This window comes from Lemur catta, chromosome 3 (assembly GCF_020740605.2).
Source record: "Lemur catta isolate mLemCat1 chromosome 3, mLemCat1.pri, whole genome shotgun sequence".
Classification (NCBI taxonomy): Eukaryota; Metazoa; Chordata; class Mammalia; order Primates; family Lemuridae; genus Lemur; species Lemur catta.
This window is the reverse complement of record NC_059130.1, coordinates 66378825-66401202: the sequence shown is the minus strand read 5'-3', so window position 1 is coordinate 66401202 and position 22378 is coordinate 66378825. Positions and strand designations below refer to the sequence as shown.

General features: G+C 40.8%; 1 protein-coding gene across 1 annotated transcript in view; it reads left to right on the top strand.

Annotated features, from left to right (window-relative positions):
• The window catches only part of AK5 (adenylate kinase 5), a 239905-nt gene that overhangs the window by 99633 nt on the left and 117894 nt on the right, over positions 1–22378 (top strand). Inside the window, exons 7-8 of the mRNA XM_045547719.1 lie at positions 11247–11337; positions 17875–17951. Of these exons, the coding sequence (XP_045403675.1) occupies positions 11247–11337; positions 17875–17951 (168 nt within the window). The remainder of the gene's footprint in view (positions 1–11246; positions 11338–17874; positions 17952–22378) is intronic.

The following is a 22378-nucleotide window of genomic DNA, read 5'->3' as shown; positions in this document are numbered from 1 at the left end:
GGAAATTTACTGAGAAACTGATGTGACTCACATAGCTTTTAAGAGACACAGGACCTAACAATACCCAGGATAAGAGGCCTTTAAGTCTGGAATTCCCTTAAAAATACTCTGTTCATCCACTGTTGGAGGAAAACAAGTAAATATGAGGGCCCTCCTGTCCCTCACCTATTCCTACAGTGAAGCTTGAAGTGTGAGGAAGTAGGACACTTTGGGAGAGTTCAGAGCATGATGCTGATCTCCTACACTGCTGGTAGATTCTCTTTTTTTAGGATAAGAATGGAGCTTTGTTTGGAAAAAAAAAAATCCTGCAAAATATGATAAATTTTCTAGATGTCGTATAAAGTCACTTTGTCATTTTTTTAAAAGCTAACTTATTGCCTTTGTTTTGGTGTGATCAAGTTTGCCTCATTCTACAAAGCCTGAAGGTTGCATTTGAAATTGGCATTTTGTTTTTCTCAAGCTTAGCTTTTTTGCCTCGAGGCTTCTAACAAATTCTAGTTGCCTTCCATCTCTATTATTGACCACATGTAGATAATACTTCTCATGGCCAAGTAGAATCTTTCCTATAACAATTTGAAATAGTCTGTTGCTTTGTAAATACTGTACACCCTTTATACCTTAGGTAAGATTATTGGTTCCAGTCCCCTTTAGGAAGAGGCTGACCATGCCCATGGTTGCAGAGGTGAAAATACAAAAGGAAGCAGGCTTGGCTTCCAGTAGCACAGAGGCTAAGAGCCTCTTCAGATGCTGTGCTCACTTTGTCTTGGAGTGCAGTCACACCTTCGTAGAACAGAATCTCTCATTGCTAATGTCTTCAGGAAGCTAGGAAGGATTTTTTTCAAGGGGCTTAAGCATATCTAAAAACAAAAAGGATGGAGATGTACTTAAACAAAAAATAACCTCAAAACAATAAAAGTGATAGAGCCAGGACACACATAAATGAGTTTCCGTAGATGAGATAGAGGCATTGTCTATTTTTTTTTTGAGACAGAGTCTCTGCTTTGTCACCCTGGCTGGAGTGCCATGGCATCTTGATAGCTAGCTCACTGCAACCTCCAACTCCTGGGCGCAAGGGCTCCTCCTGCCTCAGTCTCCCAAGTGGCTGGTACTACAGGCGCATGCACCACACGCAGCTAATTTTTTCTATTTTTTATAGAGACAGGGTCTCACTCTTGCTCAGGCTGGGCTCAAACTCCTGGCCTTAAGCAATCCTTCTGCCTCAGCCTCCCAGAGTACTAGGATTATAGGCATGAGCTACCACACCTGGCCCATATTCTTCATCTGTAACCCTGGACTCCTCTTCTTCCCCTGTACCAACCCAACTCAACTGCTGCCTGAAAGATCCATCAATACCATACTCACAGAATCAACACTGGGCTACACACAACTCTGAATTTGCTGAGTGTGTTAGTTGGTTGAGTGATACATGGCCAACAGAATTATTCTTCTATATCATCCACTTTAGTTCAGTTCAACAAATAAAATGTAGGTATATATGGCAAGTAACCTCTTTTTCTACATGTTGCTTCATGTCAAAGCTCAAACCACTTTAGCAGAGGAGTAACTATCCTTATGGTTGAGTCAGCTAAATCCACAGAAAGCCTTAGCATCAGAAGCATTTATAGGGATGTTTTTATCCATTTGCTTACTAATTTTCTTCCTCTGCTCGTGGATCTAAATGTAAGTTTCATTATTATAAATCTGATTTCCATTCTTATAATTTTCTTTTTCTTTTCTGCTTTATTTATATTTTCCTAAAACTTGGGGGGAAATTGCTCAATTATCCAAAGGGCTCAGTGGCTATTCAGTTGTTAAACAATCCTCCATTCTGTTTTCATTCTGTAATAACTTTATACCATCAAGTCTGTCACAGCCATCTTGCTAATAAGTTAATTACTCTGAAACAGAGAACAGTTTGGTTTTTTGGGAACTGGGTACAAACAACATTATCACAAAGAACTAGACCTGGGGATAGTGAGTAGAGGAAAAAATGAGGATCATTGTTTAAAGGCTCTGAATTTGGAAGTGACCCTCAAGTTAAAAATAGGGAGGAAAGATAAATGAATGTGGGATAACTAAGGACATGGGATGTGTTCTTCCCAGAGCTAAAATAGCTTAGTTCCTAAGAGCTGAGTTCTTATTCAAGCTACGTTCTCCCCTGCATGACCTCAAGTAGGTACTTACCTCTCTAAGCCAACTATTTCCTCGGGAAAGTATTACCTCCGGGTCGTTCTGGAATTTGATTGAGACGTTTGCCAAGTGCTTTGCCTGTTGTCTAACATACAGTAAGTGCTTAATAAATGGTAACTACTGTTATGCACGTGAGCTCACCTGTCACATTCCTGGGTGCCCAATACAGCACCCACTCACTGCAAACACAGGGCTGGGGATTTCTAGTAGACAGTAGTCAGCTACCAGATTTAAACATCCCAGGAAGGCCTTCAAATAACTTCAGGAAGCAAGAAACAGCATCATCCATCTCTTCTCAGAAGGACAGTCCCAGAATTTTAAGGGAGAGGCACCCTCATTTTCCTCAAAGAAGTTATGCCTTTGTACCTTCATTCTCTTTCCCTGCTGTTCCTCTCCCTGGAACACCCTTCCTTTCTTTTCTTCATTTGCTTTGTCTCACTTTTTCAGAACCTGACTCATGCATCAGCTTCCCCGGGAACAGTTGTCTGGCGATCCCCACAACCCCACAGTCACACTTACCCACCCCCGCCAGGAACCCCCAGGCACGCCCCCATCACAGCCCTTCCCATGTTGAACTGTTAGGAATGATTTACTCGTCAGCCTCTCAGCCCTGACCTTACACTCCATGAGGGCAGATCCATTGCCATATTTTACTGAATTAGATTGAATTGTTTCCCCAAAGTCATGCTTACTTTGTGTCCACTTCTCCAACAGGGGAAGCATGAGCAGAACTCTTATAGTTCACTATTCCAATAAAATATATTTGTGTAAATGTTAAGTCTCTCAGTGCTGGCAACCTTGAATGGTATATATTAACTAAAAAGAAATTTGAAATCCGAACCCTTTTTCTACTTTGTTAGTGATATCTTTCATCACATGTCATGTGTTGTTATTGCAAGATACATTTCCCTTAGTTTTCCATTTTCTAAGCTGATCCCCTTGATTCCGCTCAATCTCCATTGAATCTTCCACATAATTATGATCTGGCTGTATTTGGCCATGGTACTTAAAGTCAGCATCGCAGGAGAGAAAACTTTAAAAATAAAAAGATGAATCATGTCAACTAAAAAAAAATTAATAATAAAAGGAAAGGGAAGAAAAAAATAAAAGGAAACAGAATGAGCCTGATCTTCCTACGGCCTCAATTAGCCCCTAGTCACACATCTGGTGCGTAAGCAGCACAGCAGTCTTTTCAGGGTTTCAGGGTACCACTTAGGGCTCTGTAGCAGGGAGACACTTGAGCATTGGAAATAATGGAGCCTGTAATTAGGAGAGGTACCAAATGTCACATGAGGCTGAAACTTGACTTCTGATGTTCTAACTAATTTCTCTAGTTTGGAAGCTTTCTTGGCAAAGGTTTAAATCTTTCTCCCACTACTTTGTAGTTAGTTATGTGAAGGCTCAAATTGCTGGAACACTGCGGGGAGAGAAGAAGAGAAAATAAAAGGGGGAAAAGGGTATTTTAATTAATTTAATCTTCTGGTTAATTCATTTTGATGAGTATTTGTTATCTAAGTGCTAAGCTCAGAATGCTGCAGGGTACAGTGGGAAAAAAACAGGAAATGCAGAGTCTAATTCTTGTCTACAGTGAGCATGTCTATTCTTCATTTTCTCCTTTTAATCCTTTCTATACTAAGTCATTTCAAAGTATTTGAATCTTCATTGGTGCTTTAATAAATACAGAAAAGCTAACATGATTTAATCTTCCTTCCGTGCGTCTCCAGGGCCCCGTGTTATACCTGACACAAAGTAGGTGTTCAGTCTATCTTTGTTGCATTAAATCACATCATGTAGGTGGTACAAGAGATTGGAAACAATCTACATTGATTCCGAGACACATTCTAAAAGTTTATTTATTTCACAAAAATCTATTACATAACCCTATTTTCTGGGCTACAGATCAATTTCTTCCTTAACTTTTGAGTGAGAAGCAATGCATCATCCAGTCAGTAACATCTGATAAAATCTTAAGTCCTTTCGGCATTTACTAAATATGGGCTTATTTCAGCTCTCTCTATTAGAAGGTATGCTGCTTTCTGGAGCAACTTAATTTTAGAAGTTTCCTGTCATAGTGCCCAAAGATCAAGGAACAGAATATTGGGCACTTGATATCCACTCATGATCTGGACATTGGTCAGACTAAGAATGTTTGCTCTGGTGCTGTACCTGAGTCTATAAAATTTAAATAATCAGCCATTGCAGCCACCCATCCTTCAGACCCTACTGTCCTCCACTGACTTGGATCCTTTATACCCAGGCCCTTTTCTCTTAACAGCAACCTCCTGTATGGCTTAAGACCTAGCCTCTCCCTTCTTATTGTAGGCAGTCTGGCTTTGAATCCACCATCCCCTAAAGAGATAACCAGACAAAAGAGCTCTGGGAAAGGAGTCTAGAATGCACCCTAGGAGGCAAATGGGTTGGGGAGAGCTGACACTCTGGATGGGAGATAGGATGGGCCACCAAGCCAGGACTATAACGGTGGGTGCTGGTGGCTGGAACCCTAGGGCAGAACCAGAGCAGCTTCTGCAGGAAGTGCCAGACCAGAGATGGACCCAGATCAAAAAACTATTCTCCCACCCCAGAGAGGCTCTCGGAAGGGGGTGGGCCTCCTCTTCCTTTGATTCCAGAAGGGGATTGAATAGTGATGAGAGGAGAAAAACAGCATCCATGCTAGGTGCCCTCAATCCTCTCCACAAACTAAATGGCAGGGTTGTTTGCAGAGAGAAGTTTTAGCACACTGCTGTGGGGTGCAGCCAGAGTCAACAATAGACAAAGAGGATTAATGGGCAGTAGCCAGTTTCCCTGTGCGATTGACAGCTTTAAGCTGAAGCCCCAAGAGGGCTCTACAAGGAGTCTGGAAGTCATCTGCCTCTTGCGGTCAGCGTCACCCTGCCCTTTCTCCTCTTGATGCTCCTGGCCAACCTGCAGGGAAGTTCTCCTGCCACCAGTCACAGCCAGCCAGCAGAGTACATGCATCATGCAGAGAGATAAAATCACCTACTGTGGCCCCAAGATGGGGAGCGAGACAAAGAACATTTGAGTATATTACATCTGGATGTGGCTTGGCATGGCTTCTGAGGATTCTTGGGGGTCCCTCCTAAGTGTATTTGTAAAAGCCCTGCTTTGTTCTGCAAGTGCCCAGCTGAAATCTAAGGCTGCCTCAATGGAGCCGAGAGCTGATCCTGACAGCCTGGCAGCTGGTGGGGCTCACAGTTTGATGTGAACAGATGTGGATTCAGATCCTGGCTCTGCTACGTACATAACCTTGGACAAGCAAGTTATTTAATCTCTCTGGGGCTTAGTTTTGAATCTCTAACATGGGGATAATGACACCCTTTTTATAATGTTATTGTGAGGATTGAATAAATCCATATAAAACCCAAATTATATATTACAATTGATAAAAATGTATAAAGAAAACCTCTAACGCAGTGTGTGGCACGTCGTAGTTGCCCAGTAAATGATGATGTTACCTGGTGCTCTGTTTACAGCCCTGTTGCTACTGAGTGCTGAGGAAGACTCTGAAAAATATTCTCTGAGCTAATGTAGTAAGAGTAACCAAAATGATCTTGAGCTAGCCTTCTCTTCTAGATTTCTATAGCAGAATAAACCAAAGTCATTATTACATTGTTAAAGCTTCAAGTTCAGGGAGAATTTTTTTCTTAAAACATTCCATAAATATCATGACAATTTTCTCTGGAATCTCTCTGTTGTGTTGACTTTTTGCCAACAGGATTTTCTAAATACTGCCTATAATCTGAATATCCAATGAACTAAAGGTTCTTTACACAAGTCTGAGAAATTAAGTCTTTTGCCTAGATATTCGCAGCTTTCAAGCATTCTGTACTCATCCCTTTGCATACCAACCGTGTCTGATTTTAGATCTGTCCTCTTGCATGTTTTGCCCTTATTTCATTCTGTTAAGAAATAATATGTTCTACAGAGCTTGGCTCAGCGGGGCCGAACCACAGGAATTCTCATCAAAACGTGGGATTGATTTGGCTTTCTCAGACAGTTGTCCCCACCCACTTCATTTACCACATCCACCTAGCTGTTTCTCTCTTTCAGGTTTTGTGATTAATTATGAAGCTTTAGAAACATGGTTCTGCAAAGTAATATCAGCGGTCATTACTCCGTTGCTGAAAATACAGATTTTACTCCAGGCACCATGAGTTTTTAAAGTATATTACTATCTTAGTGAAATATCCCATTTTTAGATGGAGAAAAACAGTCACTACAATGTAGAGAACACCAACCCATCAATCTTTGGGAGGGAAGACTCCAAACATATAAAAGAGAAATTTTGAAGGCCAGTTATTTTCATGTTGAGGGATCTCCAGTCTCAAGCAAGGAATGCCCCTGGGTGGAGAGTGTGCTTAATTGAATCCCTTGCATGAAACAAGGGAAGAATAAAAATTTCAAGAAGCTCTTTTGGTCCTTAGAGAATGATACTTACGGGATATATAAAACTGAAACAATACTAATAACAGAGCCAACTTATTTCTTCCTCAAGAGAAAAAAAATGGGAGACAGACCTAAGTTTAATCAAAGGCACAGTCTTGAAAGGGAGATTGAACTGGTACCATCCTTTTTGAGTCAATTTAGGAGGTTTCATAGACCTAAAATTGTTAGTTATGTGGAAAGCCCTGTCTCTATGGAGAAGATTTGGGCAGCCTGCTGCGGTCTGAAAATCAGAGCCAAAAGAAAACAAAAACAAAAACTCCTTTCTGCTGTTAAAAATGCAAACCATGATTGTCACTTTCTCCTCAGAGGGTGCATAATTCTACTCCCTCTACTATAATTTCCTTTCCTAATCTAGATATATTTTGTATGCTTTTGAAAGCTGTTACAGCATTTGTTATTTAAATTAAAATGTGTTGTGAGTGAACTACAGGGAATTTGGTAAGCATTTTGTTTTGAGATTTCCAATTGACCTCCGCAGCCCTCTCACATTAAATGACATAAAACAGATTATACAGACTGTGTCTTCCATGTTCTGTCCCTCAAAATAAGAAAAGGGTCTTTGTAAGGTTGCTAGACATTAAATAACAAACACCCAAAAGATAAAGTGCCCCATCCAATTTCAGAATTTCAGAGTCGGGAACAACTTTGGACATGAGCTGGTCTATTGCCACACAACTACATCTCCCTGGATCTTCTTCTGACCCATGAGATGTAAGTAGGAGTTTAGGAGCCCTCATCACTCCTCACCTGGGCTCCCCCTGCAGCTCCAACCACTTCTGCTCCCCTTTGTATTTTAAAGTTAACAGCCCAGGTTCTTGTTGCTCAAAACCTTTTTCTTCAAAACAAAACAAAGCATCACTACTTGAGCTTCAAAATACTTTTTAGTAATCTTAAAGCTAAGAATGCCTTAGTGTATATTGGGGCTTTGCAACTTTGGCACTGCTGACGCGGGATAAGTCTCTGTTGTGAGGGGCTGTGCTGTGTACTGTATGTGGCAGCATCCCTGGCAAGTAGCCTCCCCACACCCTGCAGATGTGGCAACGAAAAACGTCTCCTGACATTGCCAAAGTTCTGTGGGGGGAGTGGGAAACTACTCCTGGTTGAGAACTATTGATATATATGGTTTGTTCAAAACCAATAATAAATAAAATGTTTAATGATTTAAAAGCCAGTTCTCCCTTCACCATACACACAGCCTCTCTAACACTGAATAGCATCATTTTGTAAAAATTTCTGCCAGTTAAGTGGCAATTATGATAATATTCTCTCTAGGGTTCCCATGTCATGATGTTTGCCAAAAGAATGGCAAGAAGAGTCCCAGGTTGTAGAAGTGGGGTATTGCAGAAAATGAAGATGTGTGATTTAATTCTCTGGTCCTGATGTGAGAGTAAACTGGCTTCAGCAATATCTGCACAATACCACAGTAGAGGTCACTGTGTGAATGTTGTCTTCATTCTTCGTGGCTCTATGTTTGTCTGTCCAGAAGCTGGGGTGGTCAGTTGAAGAGTCTACCTAGCACATAATAGTTACCTAACAAATATTTGTTGAATGATTTCATGAATCGTACTTTACCTTTGCCTCTTGGATTGGACAATCAGGTACTTTGGTCTGTGCTGGAACTAAAAATATCCTTGCTCAAATCAGTTGGAGAATGTAAGATCTCCTAGAGAGCCTCAAAGTTTATTGTATTCCACACTCCACATCTCTGAGTTTAAAAAAAAGAGTGTGTGTGTGTGTGTGTGTGTGTGTGTGTGTGTGTGTATCCACGTACATGTGTAGTACAGAAGCTAAGATCTATCAGACATACTCCCTCAGCCCTAGGGATGCAAAGAGAGAAGAAAAGCACTACAATTTGTATCAGGTTCTACACTGGTGTGTTAAGTAGACCATCTCTTTAATCTTCACAACCATCTCTTATGGTGAGTATTATCACCTCCGTTGTACAGATGCTAAGAAATGAGTTGTTCAAAGTCAGACAGCTGCAACAGGAGAGAGATAGCTGCTACAGGGGAAAGCAGAAATTCAGATCAAGAGCTAGCTGAGTTTTAAGCTGTCTGAGACCAGTGTACAAGCTTCCCCTGACTCATGTGGTCCCGTGTGCCCCTTTGGCCTTGGATGCTTCTCAAATGGAAAGCCCTGTCCACCACTGCCCCGGCCATCACTGCATCTCCTAATGTTGCTGATGGCCCCAGCCAGCTTCTTCAGGGTGAGGCCAGGGCCTCACCATCCCCACCGTGGCAGGACCCGCTGCAGAGCCAGCACCCAGATCCAACCAGACCAGAGGCTTTGGCTGCTTTCAGCATTTCTAGATTCAGATGCTGTGCCGCTCGCCAGGGCATGGGCTTTGGCTTCCCAGCCGCCACTCAGAGAGTCTGGGTAGCACAGCCAAGAAGTGGGGGGACTCAGATCCTCATAGGGAAAGCTGGGACCAGTGAAAGACAGGAGGCTGAAAGGAGCCAGAGGATGAATTCCTCTCCCTCCCTCCTCCTGAGGAGGACTGTCCCGAGATGTCGCAGTTCCATTTAGCCTTTCTGGAGACCAAGCTACCGGCTGCATCTTCTCATGAAGCTGGGGCCCTGCTCAGTAATATTTCCTTTCTTCTTTTCCTCACTTCCCTTTTTCACTCACACTTATTGCCCCACACACACACCCACATACATCCCAATAAAGTGTTAACTTACAAGTTTTGCTTTCGTCTCCATTTTCTAGGGAATCCTGGCTTAACATAAACTTATATTCTTTTATTTATAAAATGACAATGCTGAAACTCATCCCTTGAAAGTCCAAGAAAAAAATAAAAACAAAACCTCTCTTGGTAGATATTACCCTGTCCTGATGATTGCTAATATCTTGAAAGAAAAAAATAGCCACAGTATCTGGGTGTAGAAAACAGTGCACTGAGATGGCACTAATTGTACCTTTGTGGCCACCTTGTATCTGCCCTAAACACCACCACATGTTTTTCTCCCCTGGCTTTTAGGCAAAAGGGCTGTGTTAACACTCATTGGAGCAGAATGGATATATTTGTCTTACTGTAATGATCATATACCACCTGGTAGGATGGAAAGTGTTGGTCATCCCAAGTTCAAGTCCTAGCTCTTCTGCTTATTAGCTATGTGATTTGAGAAAGTCATCTCTCTGGGTAGATATTTACTCACTTATGAAGTAGAAATAAGACTCTCTGCCTCACCTTTCCCGTGGGTGGGTGTGACACAGTGAAAGCACTGGGAAGCATTATACATATGCGCTTTGATTGTATAAAGGGAGGTGGGGAAATAACTTTCTAACTTAGGTTTCCCAAATTTCCCTCACTATATTTCCCAAATAATGAAATACTTCAGTGGGAAAATAAAAAGGAATAAATCACTTAAATATTCTGAAATATCTTCAAGATATTAATAGCTAAGATTAAAAGTGAAAGAGGTTGGGACCTCCACTCTTGACCAAGATGGACTAAAAGAGACCGGATTTTCCCTCCCCTGTAAAACAATTGAAAATATAAACAGAAAAAAATCTATTTATAAAAACAATTTTCAGGACATTGGATGTCAGACAACAAAGTGATCCCTGGGAGAAGGGAAACAGAGGCAGTGAGCCCTAGCATCGCATCAGCTGACTGCCCGGGGAGTTCGGGCTGCAGTGCAGGGATCTCAAGATAGTTGTGCTGAGTAAAAGGACCCAGGCAGAAAAGATTGCATGCTGTACTATTCACTTTATATAAAATTCCATAAAATGCAAAATATGGTTACAGAAAGCAGATCAGCGGTTACCTGGGGAGAGGGGAAGGACAGGGGATTCCAAAAGGGCATGAAGAGACTTTGGGGGATGATGGCTGAGTCAACTATTTTTATTTTTATGATGGTTTCAAAGGTGTGAAATATGTGAAGACATATAATTTGTGTACTCTAAATATGTGTGCTTCATTGTATATCAGTTATACCCTAGTAAAGCTATTTTTAAAAGCTAAAGAGACAAAAATGTGTTAAACCACCGAACAACTTGGAAAATAGAGAATTCATAAATATAACCACAAGTTATTTTAAAATATTTTAAATTTTATAAATTTTGAAGAATGGTGAAATAAACATTTAAATCTGTAATTTTTGTTACATCTAAAACTATAGTGTCCCTATACTATATCTATAATATAGTATCTATAGTATCTAGTATAGTGTCTAAAATTTGGCTTGGGGGTTCTTTTGTTCTTTTTTTTAGCAATAAATTGGAAAATCATTCCTCCTATTATTTAGAACTATATATTTTCATGTTTTTTTAATTAGAAAAACTAAGTTGGAAAGCCACAAGGTAAATTTCAGTTGCTTTTTCTAAAACTTGTTTCATAAATTAAGAAAATGCTATATATTTTTCTTAAACATAGACAACTATACATTTGTTGCCTAATACTGTTTACTGTTTGATATGAGGTTTGGGCTGAAAGCCCTCTAAATGTCTGATTAAAGACTCAGATGCTTTCATTCCTGTTGCCCTGCTTCATTGGAGATACAGTTGTGTGATGCATGCTCATTACGTTTTGGAATTAACTAATTTATGTACTCTCATGTTCTAAACTTGTCTGTCCTGATTTCCCCCAGTTTGACGCCGACCGAGATGAGGATGAAGTGTTCTATGACATCAGTGTGGCAGTTGACAACAAGTTATTTCCAAACAAAGAGGCTACAGCAGGTAAGTCACTGTGTCCTCTGGGCAAACAGTACACCATAATCACCTGCCAAGTGTCTGGGGCTTTGTATTCATGAATGAAGCTCAACAGAGTGCTGTAAGGTTACAAGGATGACACTGTCCTCAGAGTCTCATACTTTCTGGTTTAAAAAATAAAGGTACAAAACAGAAGAGAAGGGCTATAAATCCCTACAGTCACTTACAGTTCCTTATAGTCACTGCTTTTCTTCCTATCATTGCACATGAAAATTAACAGGGAGTCACAATGCAACATAGGACCTCTGTTACTACGATAGAAAAAAACCTAACGTAACCCATACTTTGTGCAACAATTAAAAGTTACAATTCCTTCAGAACTCCCTAACTCACACAGGTTTCTCCCATGCTGCCTGGAAAAAGCATCCCTCCAATCTGGTAGCCACCCCCATCCCAACCCACAGCTCTTGTTTTGACACTACCCCTTCTCTTCCTGAGCACTCTTGCCTGGAACTTTGCCTTTGGACACTGGCGCAGAGAAATCATACCCCCTGTGATAGGCAATACTCAGGTTCTGTCTGACCCCCTTATTCTCCTTTACTCTCTCTGACTCTGGGTCAACTCATTGTCCCACATGGCTTAACTGTCAGTTCTGTATGGATGACTGTCCAATCTTAGCCTCAGTCCTGACCTTTCTTCTGAGTTATGGCCTCAAAGGGTAAAGACCAAAAGCTGTAAAGAAAAAGGCTAACACTTAAACTTTTAAAGCACTATTGGAAGCCACTAGAGTAGCTTCAAACAAAGGCAGAATTATAAGAAGGGCAAGGTGGTATAGTTTTTCTGGGAAGACCCATAGAGCACAGATAACTGATGTAAACTCACCTGCCTAATTTTCCGGTGAGATTTACAAAAAATTAGCCTACTGCAGGGAAGATGGAATATTGAGAGTCATGTAAACAAGACTATTGCTACTCTGAAAAATGCTATAACTCCTGTGTTTTTCAAATTAATATTTTAGTTAGAACCTGCTTTAAAAAATAACTACCTCTAACAACAAATATCTAACTGATAGATGTCCTCAGTTTACCAATTCAGTGGAGTGGAGGGGTTGATTTAAGCTTCTTTAGAACTCCTGGAGTTTTGTGGCTCACTAGTGGCATTTCCAACGAGGTAGCCTTGTCCTGCAATGATGCAACTGTGGTGACCGCTGTGATAGTAGGAAATCTGCCCGAGGGCAGGTGCTGTGTCCTCATTCTCTTGACATGCCCTTGGCAGAGGGCACAGTGCCTGGCCCATAGCAGTGAATTCCAGGTGTCTACTCTTTCCTCTCTATACCTCTGAGCTTATGAACAGACGAGTCTTACACCTACAGCCTCAGCTTCCACTAGCTCCATTCTACTCCTGAGACCCCTGAAATTGGGCTTCTGCTCCAGCCTTCAGCTCAGCCTGCTTTCTCTAGCACAGCCCTTGGTGAGTGCAGTGAGCCTGGGAAAGACTGTGGTAAAGCAGAAGTAAATGGTGGTTCCTCTGTCGGGGCAGCCTCTATGCAGCTCAGGCCGGTGTTGCATTAAGGAATGGGCCAGTGTTGCTGGGGTCTTCTCTCTCTGGAGAGAAAACAGAAACCTGCTTTTGTAGGTGAAATCTCCCGGCTTGCAAATGTTAGTGACTCATTCAATAAACAAATCATATCTGTGGCCTGTGCTCTGTGAGTTGTCAGCCTCCAGGTTTTGTCCCTCCACTCTTCTCTTCTCTCTGAACTCTGTCTCTTTTTGCAGAATCTCAGCTGCCCCGCAGCTCCCATATCACCTCCGTGTGAGTGACTTGTAGTTCTCCTTCTCTCGCCTTGACCTATCTTCCAAGAGCCAGGCAAGAATGTTCTTGCCCTCACACCCTACACTGATCATCATTCGTCAGGGACACCTTGGGAATCCAGACCTTCTGCTCTATTCCTCCTGTACTCATCAAAGGCTTTGTCATTCCTCATCCCTGGCTCCTCCTGTCTGTCGTGAATCCTGTTGCTGTCATGGGAATCTTCATAGAATGCAGCTTTAATCATCCTGCCTCCCTGACAAAAAAAAAAGAAAAAGACAAAACCTTCAGTGACTTCCTGCAGTCTGGGCAACCAGTGTCCTTAACATAGCAGAAAGCCCCAAATCCTTAGCTTTCTTACAGCGACCCTGTTACTGCAACATCACCTCCCCCTCACCCATACTGACTTCCTCTGGTTCCTTGAATGCCTCAAGTACCTTCCTGCCTCAGGCCATTTGCACTTGCTCTTCTATTGCTTAGAAATGCCTGGCCCTATTTGCATCCCTTCACTCTCCCAACTCCATAGCCCCAGCCTGCACCTGGCCAGATCCTACTTTGTGCCTCAGTATAAATGTGATTTCCTCAAGGAGGCTTTCTCAGACCCCATCCCACACTAGACAAGGCCCTTGCATATGTCCCTGTGACTCCCAGGCACACCAGGTCTTCTTTGGCTCCAGGGTAGAGTGTGTATTTTCTTGGCCTCCATACATTTTCTTACATGCTGCCTTTAACCTCTGCACCCTTCAAGCTGTATCTGCAGTGTCTCCTCCACTAACACTTCTAGCAGAACTATCTAGCTACATCACTCAGTCTCCCTGGGCCTCCATTTCCTTATCTATAAAGAGCAAATAATAATAGCACCTACCTTATAGGATTGTTGTAAAGAGGAAATGGTTTATGTGTGTAAAGCATGTGTCTATGACATTGAAAAGGCTCCATATGAGTTCATAACTTTGCTGAGGATTTGCGGGCTCACAGAGAGGAACCACATCTTACACAACCAGCTTTTCCCCCTTTTCCTAGGTCTACTTCTGCTCTTCTCCCTCTCTCTCTTCCGCCTTCCGTCAACCCCTGTCCTAGAGAACAGAAAAATCTTCCCCTTCCCCTTCTCACCTAAATAGTCTACCAACTATTCCTCAAAGAGTTCACCTTCTAGTCCCAAATATTGTCAGGATATTGTCCCAAAGAAACACAGTGCTCTTCCTCAAAGGAATTCTGATGCAAACTCTTACTAACACTTTTCCATGCCTATTGGAATTAGAGCAGGATTCCAGTCCTAATGCAAGTTGAGCATTTACAGGATATACTCAATGTTTATAGAGCAAGTGAATGGGAGCAAGATCTATAAAGGTAAATGTAAATGCCCTTTCATTCATTTTCAGTCATTCAGTACATATGTATTGAGTGCCTATAATTTCTAAGTTTTGTTCTTAGATTCAGAGAGGAAACACAACCCTGCCCTCACAATGTAGCTTACAGTTTGATGGAAGAGACAGGACAAAGGAGAGATTGCTTTCCTTTAGAGGGGACAGTGAAAGTGTTGGAGGAGTTTTATCTACAGACACCCTGCACTGCTGAAGAAGCCCTGCACCTGCAGGAAAGTCTCCTTATTTGGCACTCAAAATGGGAGGAGGATCTTCCTAAAACTTTAGGTTAAAGATCCACTAGGAGGAACCAAGTCTGTAACATTGTCCCAGAAAGCAATATAGTTACCTCTGGTATCTCTAAAGTCAATTTGTATCATCTTTCCATTTAAATTTAAGGAAACAACCTGAAAATAATATTTTTGAAGACCATTCTGCATCTAAAACTAGTGGCAGTGAGTGCTCCCTGTGGGGTTCTGTATTTCAGCTCATACCTTTCTCTGTTATCTGTAGAAAAATATTTTTAAATCTGAAAAGAAACTGAAAAATTCAAAATAGGGGCAAATGAAAGCCACACTAATGCTTTTTCAAAATGTCCTAATTTTGCTGTCTTTTTTGAGTAACAAGATCATTGCAGTTGTTGTATGTATTAAATTATCCAACAAAAGAAGGCAAAATGTGTACATATGTCTATATTTACCTCTATATTTTGTATGTCAAACCTTGGACTATTATTAAAGGTCCAATTTTCAGCAAACCAAACAACCCATGCTAAAAGAAAATGAAAGCCATTCAATCATTATCTGAGCTGGTAATGATATCCTTTGTCTATTGCCTATGTCTATGATATATTATTACTGTTGCCAGGAGCAACAATGTGTCAAGGAATTCCATCCCTTAATGATACAATAAAATTTCTGTTAAAAGCATTTTATTAGGAAAGCCAATCTCTTCTTCCTTATAACCATGAGATTTTCTTTGAGACAAAGATCTTTTCATTCTACCATTGCTGAAGATAGTTTTCTAATTATCTTGCTCCAGTTTCAAATATTAATGCATATTTGTTAACTGGATTGATGAAGAGCCCTTTATGTTGTACTTTTTGAAAACAAATGAAAGAACAGTTTCTAATTAAGTAAGTAGGACACAGGAACTAAAAGCAGCTATATGTTTGATAACATTTCCTGTTCTGATCACGTTGCTCACTCCACATGAATCACTCTGCATACAGCTGAGGTGAGGGAGTCATTCGAATCCTAGTAGCTATTACCACTTGGACTAGTCAGTAGCAGATAATAACCATATTGTACAAGTAATGAAAGCTAAATGAAATGTGTGTTATCTTTAACGACGCTGTCAATAGCAGCCACCTAGAAAGGAGCACTGATTGTCACCAGCTAGAACGAGCATCCTTAATTCCATTTCTGAGTCTCCCATTTCGGCAGCCGCCCCTCGACCTGCCTCATCACCAGCCATTCACTGTTCCTCATTTTCTCATAACATAGAATAGGCAGCAGGCTCCTCCACTGCACAGTCCTGTGGGGAAGGAGAATATTTATAAAGCCGTTTGGACTGCTACTGCCTAGAACCTACAGTCAGCAGGGTGTGCTAGAAGAAGTAGGAGCCACCAGTTCTGCTTTTGATCTCAGGCACATTCTGCATGACCTTGGCCAAGTTATTCAATTTCTCTGCATCTCATTTTCCTCTTTTCTAGAATGAGGGGGTGGGATTCTGTGAAATACTGGTTCTAAAATGTCTGTGATCTTATAATGGAAAAATATAAATTTTACTTCTGACATTTTTACTGCCTCACAACACAAGTGCAAACTGAACTTCAAACTGCACTTTAAGATGCTCAAGCATTTTGGCCCTAAGACACAGCTTAGAAAATTCTTTATTTGAAAAATACCAAAAGAACAAAAGTAGAAAAATTATATATAAGCCCACTAATTAAAATATATATGTATAAATTAAAGTTTCCCCAATCACCCCTCTAATCTTCATTAATAGAATGGTGCATAGTCTTCCCAACTCTGTTCTAGCAACCACCTTATTAACAATGGACTGAGGAAGGGATGCTCTGACAATGTGACCATGTGACTGGCATCACCTAGAGTTGTTCTAAACACATTTATGCAACTCTGTGGCACATTATGCAACTCTACAATTACTTTTCCAAAATGGTTTGATGGTTCAAGTATCTCCATTTTGAAAAACTTCATCATCATTTACAAAAAAATAAAGATACAAACACAACAAACAATGGTATTACTGTTTAGTATTTAATCAATTTGGTAATGGCTGATACTTTTTCAGTTTGGTAGACAGTAAGGGATGATAAGAGAAGAGAAGAAAAAAGTAGAGAAGAGATGAGAAAAGACTGTGAGGACATACCTTGGCTTGTTTTGGAAGAAAGTATGAAAGCAACATCTCAGGGACAGGTCCATATCTGAGAAGCATAGGAAATGCTTGACTTTTTTGAAAAAAAAAATCTATCTGCATTGAATATTACTCATTGCATATTCTGACCAAGAATTATTTGCCAAGGCCAAGTTACAAACATGAGATGGTTTATATTTTCACAAGACACATGACATTTCATGAGCAGTACTGAATTCTGTCTTTCTGGTTAGTCAAGTGATACATATTTCCCAGCAGAAAAGAATTATTACATGAGAACAATGAGTCAATTGTGCTTCATAGGTCCCACTGTGAAAATTACCAGATTAAGTCTGAGCCTTAGGGATTGATGGGTAAGTGAGCTAATATAACCTATAGTACCAAAGGGAAACAGTCTATTAATACATTAAGTTAACCTGATTTTTCTCAACTTCAGGGACTAAGGTGACCCAATAGCATGGGGAAAAACTTCTCAGATTTTCATGGAGTAGGCAAACTCAACCCTTCTTATTTCTGGAAACCCCTTTCTCTCCTCCCACTCTGTACTTTGCCTGTGGTGCTCCTTCTGCCGCAATTCCTATTGCACGTCCTGAAACTGCTTCTCCTCCTGGACAGCCCATGTTCATCCTCACAGTTCAGGCTCGTAGATTAGTTCCATGTGAAGAATCCTAACTCCGCCATCACCTCCACTGCTGGTCAGAATTAGTAGTTTGCTCTTTTTGGTTTTTGAACCTTGCCATTGACAAATTATTCTCCCCCACAATATTATCTTCTTCTTACAGGTGGAGACTATGTCCAGAGTATCTGCATTTTCTATCCCCAGCCCAAACACTGCACCTGGCAGGTGGGAAGAGTCTAGAAATGTTTATGAATTTAATGTAACCACAGGACAATATGGAAACCTATTGGGAGATTTTTTTTTTTTTTTTTTTTGCTTTAGAAACATACATAGACAGCCTCCATCAGCTAATCTTTCCTTTCCTAATCTTAGGTTCAGGTGACCTTGATCCTTCAATGATGTTGGAAACAGGAGAGATCATTGATACAGGATCTGATTATGAAGATCAGGTAATTAAAATCTAAAAATACTTCTCTATTTTAAATGTTTTTAATTGTAACCTGTGCAAATGTTTTATGAAAATTAGAATTATAAACCCCCATTTTATGAAATCTTTACTGATAACAGACAACATATTTCATATAAATCGTAATACTCTACAGCTTTCATTCATTACATCTGGCTCTTTGGTCCTCCCTTATTCACAGATCCAAAATAGCCATTAATTAAGGAAAGGTCTGTGGTCCAAAGTTACATGACATAGAAACGAGGTTCTCTTGCCTAAGAATTTGCTTGTATCTCTGTCTCTTCCAGCTAATAAACTGATAATATTTACTGAGCAGCAGCTACAGGTTCAGGGCTCTGCTATTCTATTTCTAACCTTTGGAAGGGAATGATGACTGAGGAAAACATAGCCAAGAAGTTAAGTATATTTTCTGTTTGAATAAAACTGAAGAAATTTTTCTGGGTCATTTTCCTCTCAGCAGAAGAACTCTTCCTGCTGCTATATTTTAATGATTCCAAATAGTTGGCAGATGATCCAACTCCCTAATTAGGTTTTATTTTTAAAGAAAGGATAATGTCTAAAACTCTCTTCCCCCTTTCATCAGTGCTCCTCAGCAATAGCTGAAAGCCAAGCAAACATGTTCTTGTAGGCATTTTTTTTTCCCCTCTCTTCAACTAATATTCCTCACAAATATGGCAAACACATCTGAACAGTATCCACATGCAATAGCTGGCTGTACATTTCATATACATATTCGGAAGCTATTTTCTTGAGCATTAAGTTTCTTCCATGTAGTACAAAGCAAGGAGATAACACTGACAAGTGCTATAATAGCTACCACATATTTATAGTAATTTTTAACATTTATTAAGCACATACTACATGCAAAACATCGTGCTAAGTTCCTTATGTTGACAACACATCTAAGTTCCACAACATCTGTAGGAAATAGAAACTTTATGTCTACTTCACAGGCAAGAAAATTCAGACTAAAAGAGTAATTTGCTCAGGATAACACAAGTAGTTTCACAGTGGGGATGTGAACTTAGGGCACATTGCCTAACACCCACAATATACTGCCTCCCATCCTAGCCTCCAAACATAGGCCACTCAGCGATACATTTGGGGAGCCTTTTCAATTGCTGATCTGTAAGGCCACAGTAGAGGCAAATGCCAAAGAACCACTCACGATCTAAAATTACAGACTGCTTTAGAAATGAACCATAACAGGGAAGCCAGCTGGTTAAATGAATGGAAGGCTCCATGCCCCCAAGAACTAGAAAAGAACAGAAAATTCCAAAAGAAATTAGAATATAGGAATATTTAAAATATTCAAAGGGAAGGTCAAAAACCATGAAACAAATACAGGAACAAAAAAGAAAAAAGAAGCAGAAGAGAAAAGGGAAGAAACATCTTCTAGGCACAAAAAATATTGTCATTGAAATAAAAATTCAATTAGCAGGTTGAATAGTAGACTAAACACAGCTAAAAGGAGATTTGCTGATAGAGCAGAGGAAATTGCCTTAGAATAGAAGAGAGAGCTAAATAGTTGTCAAATTGAGAAAGAGTTTAGGAGACGCTGAGGGCAGAATGATTGAGCCAACATATTCTAAAGGGAATTCAGAAGGAAAGAATGGAAAGGATAGAGCAGAAGCTGTATTTTAACAGATAATAGCTGAGAATTTTATAGAGGTTAAAAAAAAATATATCCCCACATTGAAGGAGTACATCCAGTCCTGAAGTCCTGAGTAGAATTTTTTTTAAGAAATCCTCACCTAGGCCAGGCGCGGTGGCTCACGCCTGTAATCCTAGCACTCTGGGAGGCCGAGGCGGGTGGATCATTTGAGCTCAGGAGTTCGAGACCAGCCTGAGCAAGAGTGAGACCCTGTCTCTACTAAAAAAAATAGAAATAAATTATCTGGCCAACTAAAAATATATATACAAAAAATTAGCTGGGCATGGTGGCGCATGTCTGTAGTCCCAGCTACTCGCGAGGCTGAGGCAGGAGGATTGCTTGAGCCCAGGAGTTTGAGGTTGCTGTGAGCTAGGCTGACACCACGGCACTCACTCTAGCCCGGGCAACAGAGTGAGACTCTGTCTCAAAAAAAAAAAAAAAGAAATCCTCACTTATTCTTTTTTCATTTGGTTATTCAGGTAATATTAATTGAGTACCTACTATATGCCAGGTTTTTTAGGCACTTGGAATATATAATTGTACAACACAAGCAAGGACTCTTGCCACAAAGAGCTTACATCTTAGTGAAGAAGAAATGATAACCTATAGACATAATAAATTAGTAAATTCTCTAGATTATCAGAGATGATAAGCTCTATGAGAAAAGAAAAAGTAGAACAGGGTAAGGGGTTAGGAATGCTGGGAGAGTGGACAAATTTTAGTGTTAAACAGGGAGGTCAATATTAAACGGAATGGCCTAATTAAAGAAGTGAACAACTTAATATGTAATGTAAAACATCAGACCACAGAAGACAAAAATAAAACATTAAAGGTGAAAAAACATTACCCATCTTTTCAGGAATAACAATTTTGGTGACAACAGATTAAATGAAGCAAGAACTTGCATATATTGAGCAGCTACTATAAACCAGGCACTATGGTTTATGGTTTACATGCATTATTGCTAATCCTTACAATATCTCAAGAAGGTCGCTTTGCTAATCATTAATTTACAGCTGAGGAAATTGAGGCCCACAAAATTTAAGTGACTTTCCAAGACCACGCAGCTAGCAAGTTGTAGAGTCAGGAATTAAACTTTGATCTGCCTGACACCAAAATCCAATTTCTACTTTCACCACTCAAAAAAGCTGTTATCAACGTCACTGGTAATCTCTTGCCAATGCCAGTTAACACTTTTTAGCTATCTTTCTTGAGCTTTGCTGCATTTGACACTGTAAACCAGGAGTCACCAAACTTTTTCCATAAAGACCAGGTAGTAAACATTCTAGGCTTTGTGGGCCATATGGTCTCTGTTACAACTATTCAAACTCTGCCATTGTTGTGCAAAAGCAGCTATAACACTATGTAAACAAACAGGCATGCCTGTGTTCCAGTAAAACTCTATTATTTATGGATATTGAAATTTGAATTCCATGTAATTTTCATGCGATTTAGTTCAACCATTTGAAAATGTAAAATTCATGCTTAGCTGAGAGGCCATACCAAAACAGATAGCAGGGTAGGTTTGACCTGCAGGCCATAGTTTGCTGACCCCTGTCATAAACCCTTCCCCCAGTTCTAAGTGCTTCACATTTATTACCTCATTTTATCCTCAGATAACTATGTAAGGTAGATATTACCATTGCCCCAATTTTACTGATGTGGAAACTGAGGCACAGAGAAATTCAGCAGCTTATTCGAGGTCACACAGCTGGCAAGAGGTAAAGCCAGTATTCAAATCTAGCCTTCTGACTCCAGAGGCAGGACCAGGAAAGATAGACTAGACTGTGCTGGGGTAGCAAATAAAACTCAAAATCTGAGCGCTTTCCTTCCAGAGGGATCATGGATGGGAAGGACAAGAACCTGAGGAAGATGTACGTATGCTTAATTGTATATTGTCTCACTAGCAACCCTAGTCACTGGCTCCACCCAGATGGCAAGCAGGCACCCTCCCCAGCCCCAGAACCTGACTTAAACTGAACTTTTCAGGAACCGGTGCCCTTCTGTAGCTGACAGCGGCCACCATATCTCCAGCCAAGTGAATGTTAATGGAGCTTACTTATGTGCCCAGGAAGGGAGAGGGGGACTTAGTAAGCACCAAGCTGGTCTTGGCCACAAAACTCCTGCTCCTACACTCCAGCCTCCATATGTTCACTCTCCTCCTCGGTTCATTCATTCTTGGTTTCCTCGCTGAACTCCCCTCCAAGAGCCTATAACCTAACTCTGTGTGCTCCCTAGCATCCTGGTTGTGGCCCCTTCTCTCCTCACTGCACACATTCTCCTTTGAAAAGCTCAGTCACAGCTGTGGTTCTGGCTTCACTTAGAGCTTCCTGGTGAGCTCCTGTTGCATATATCTGACTACTAAATAACACTAGTTGGATTTCCCGTGTGCATCTCAAATTCAACATGTCCAAAACCAAGCTCACCATCTTCCCCCACAAAATCTGTTCTTCCTTCTGTTTCTCCTATTTCTGTGAATGACACCACCATCCCCCCCAGCTGCCCAAGCCAGAAACAAGGGCGTCTTCCTACCCTCCTTCCTTACCCTCCCTCCCTACTTCAGTTTGATCAAGAAGCTGGTCAGTTCTCCTGTGCAGGAATTGCTCCTCCCCTCTCTAGTCCACAGCCCCTGGCTTGGTCCTGGGACCATAGGGACAGCCTCCTAACCAGTCTCCCTGCCCTAGTCTGCTCACCCATCAAAATGATCTTCCTGAAATCACATACAGTCATAATGTTCCAAAGCTTAACACTTTTCT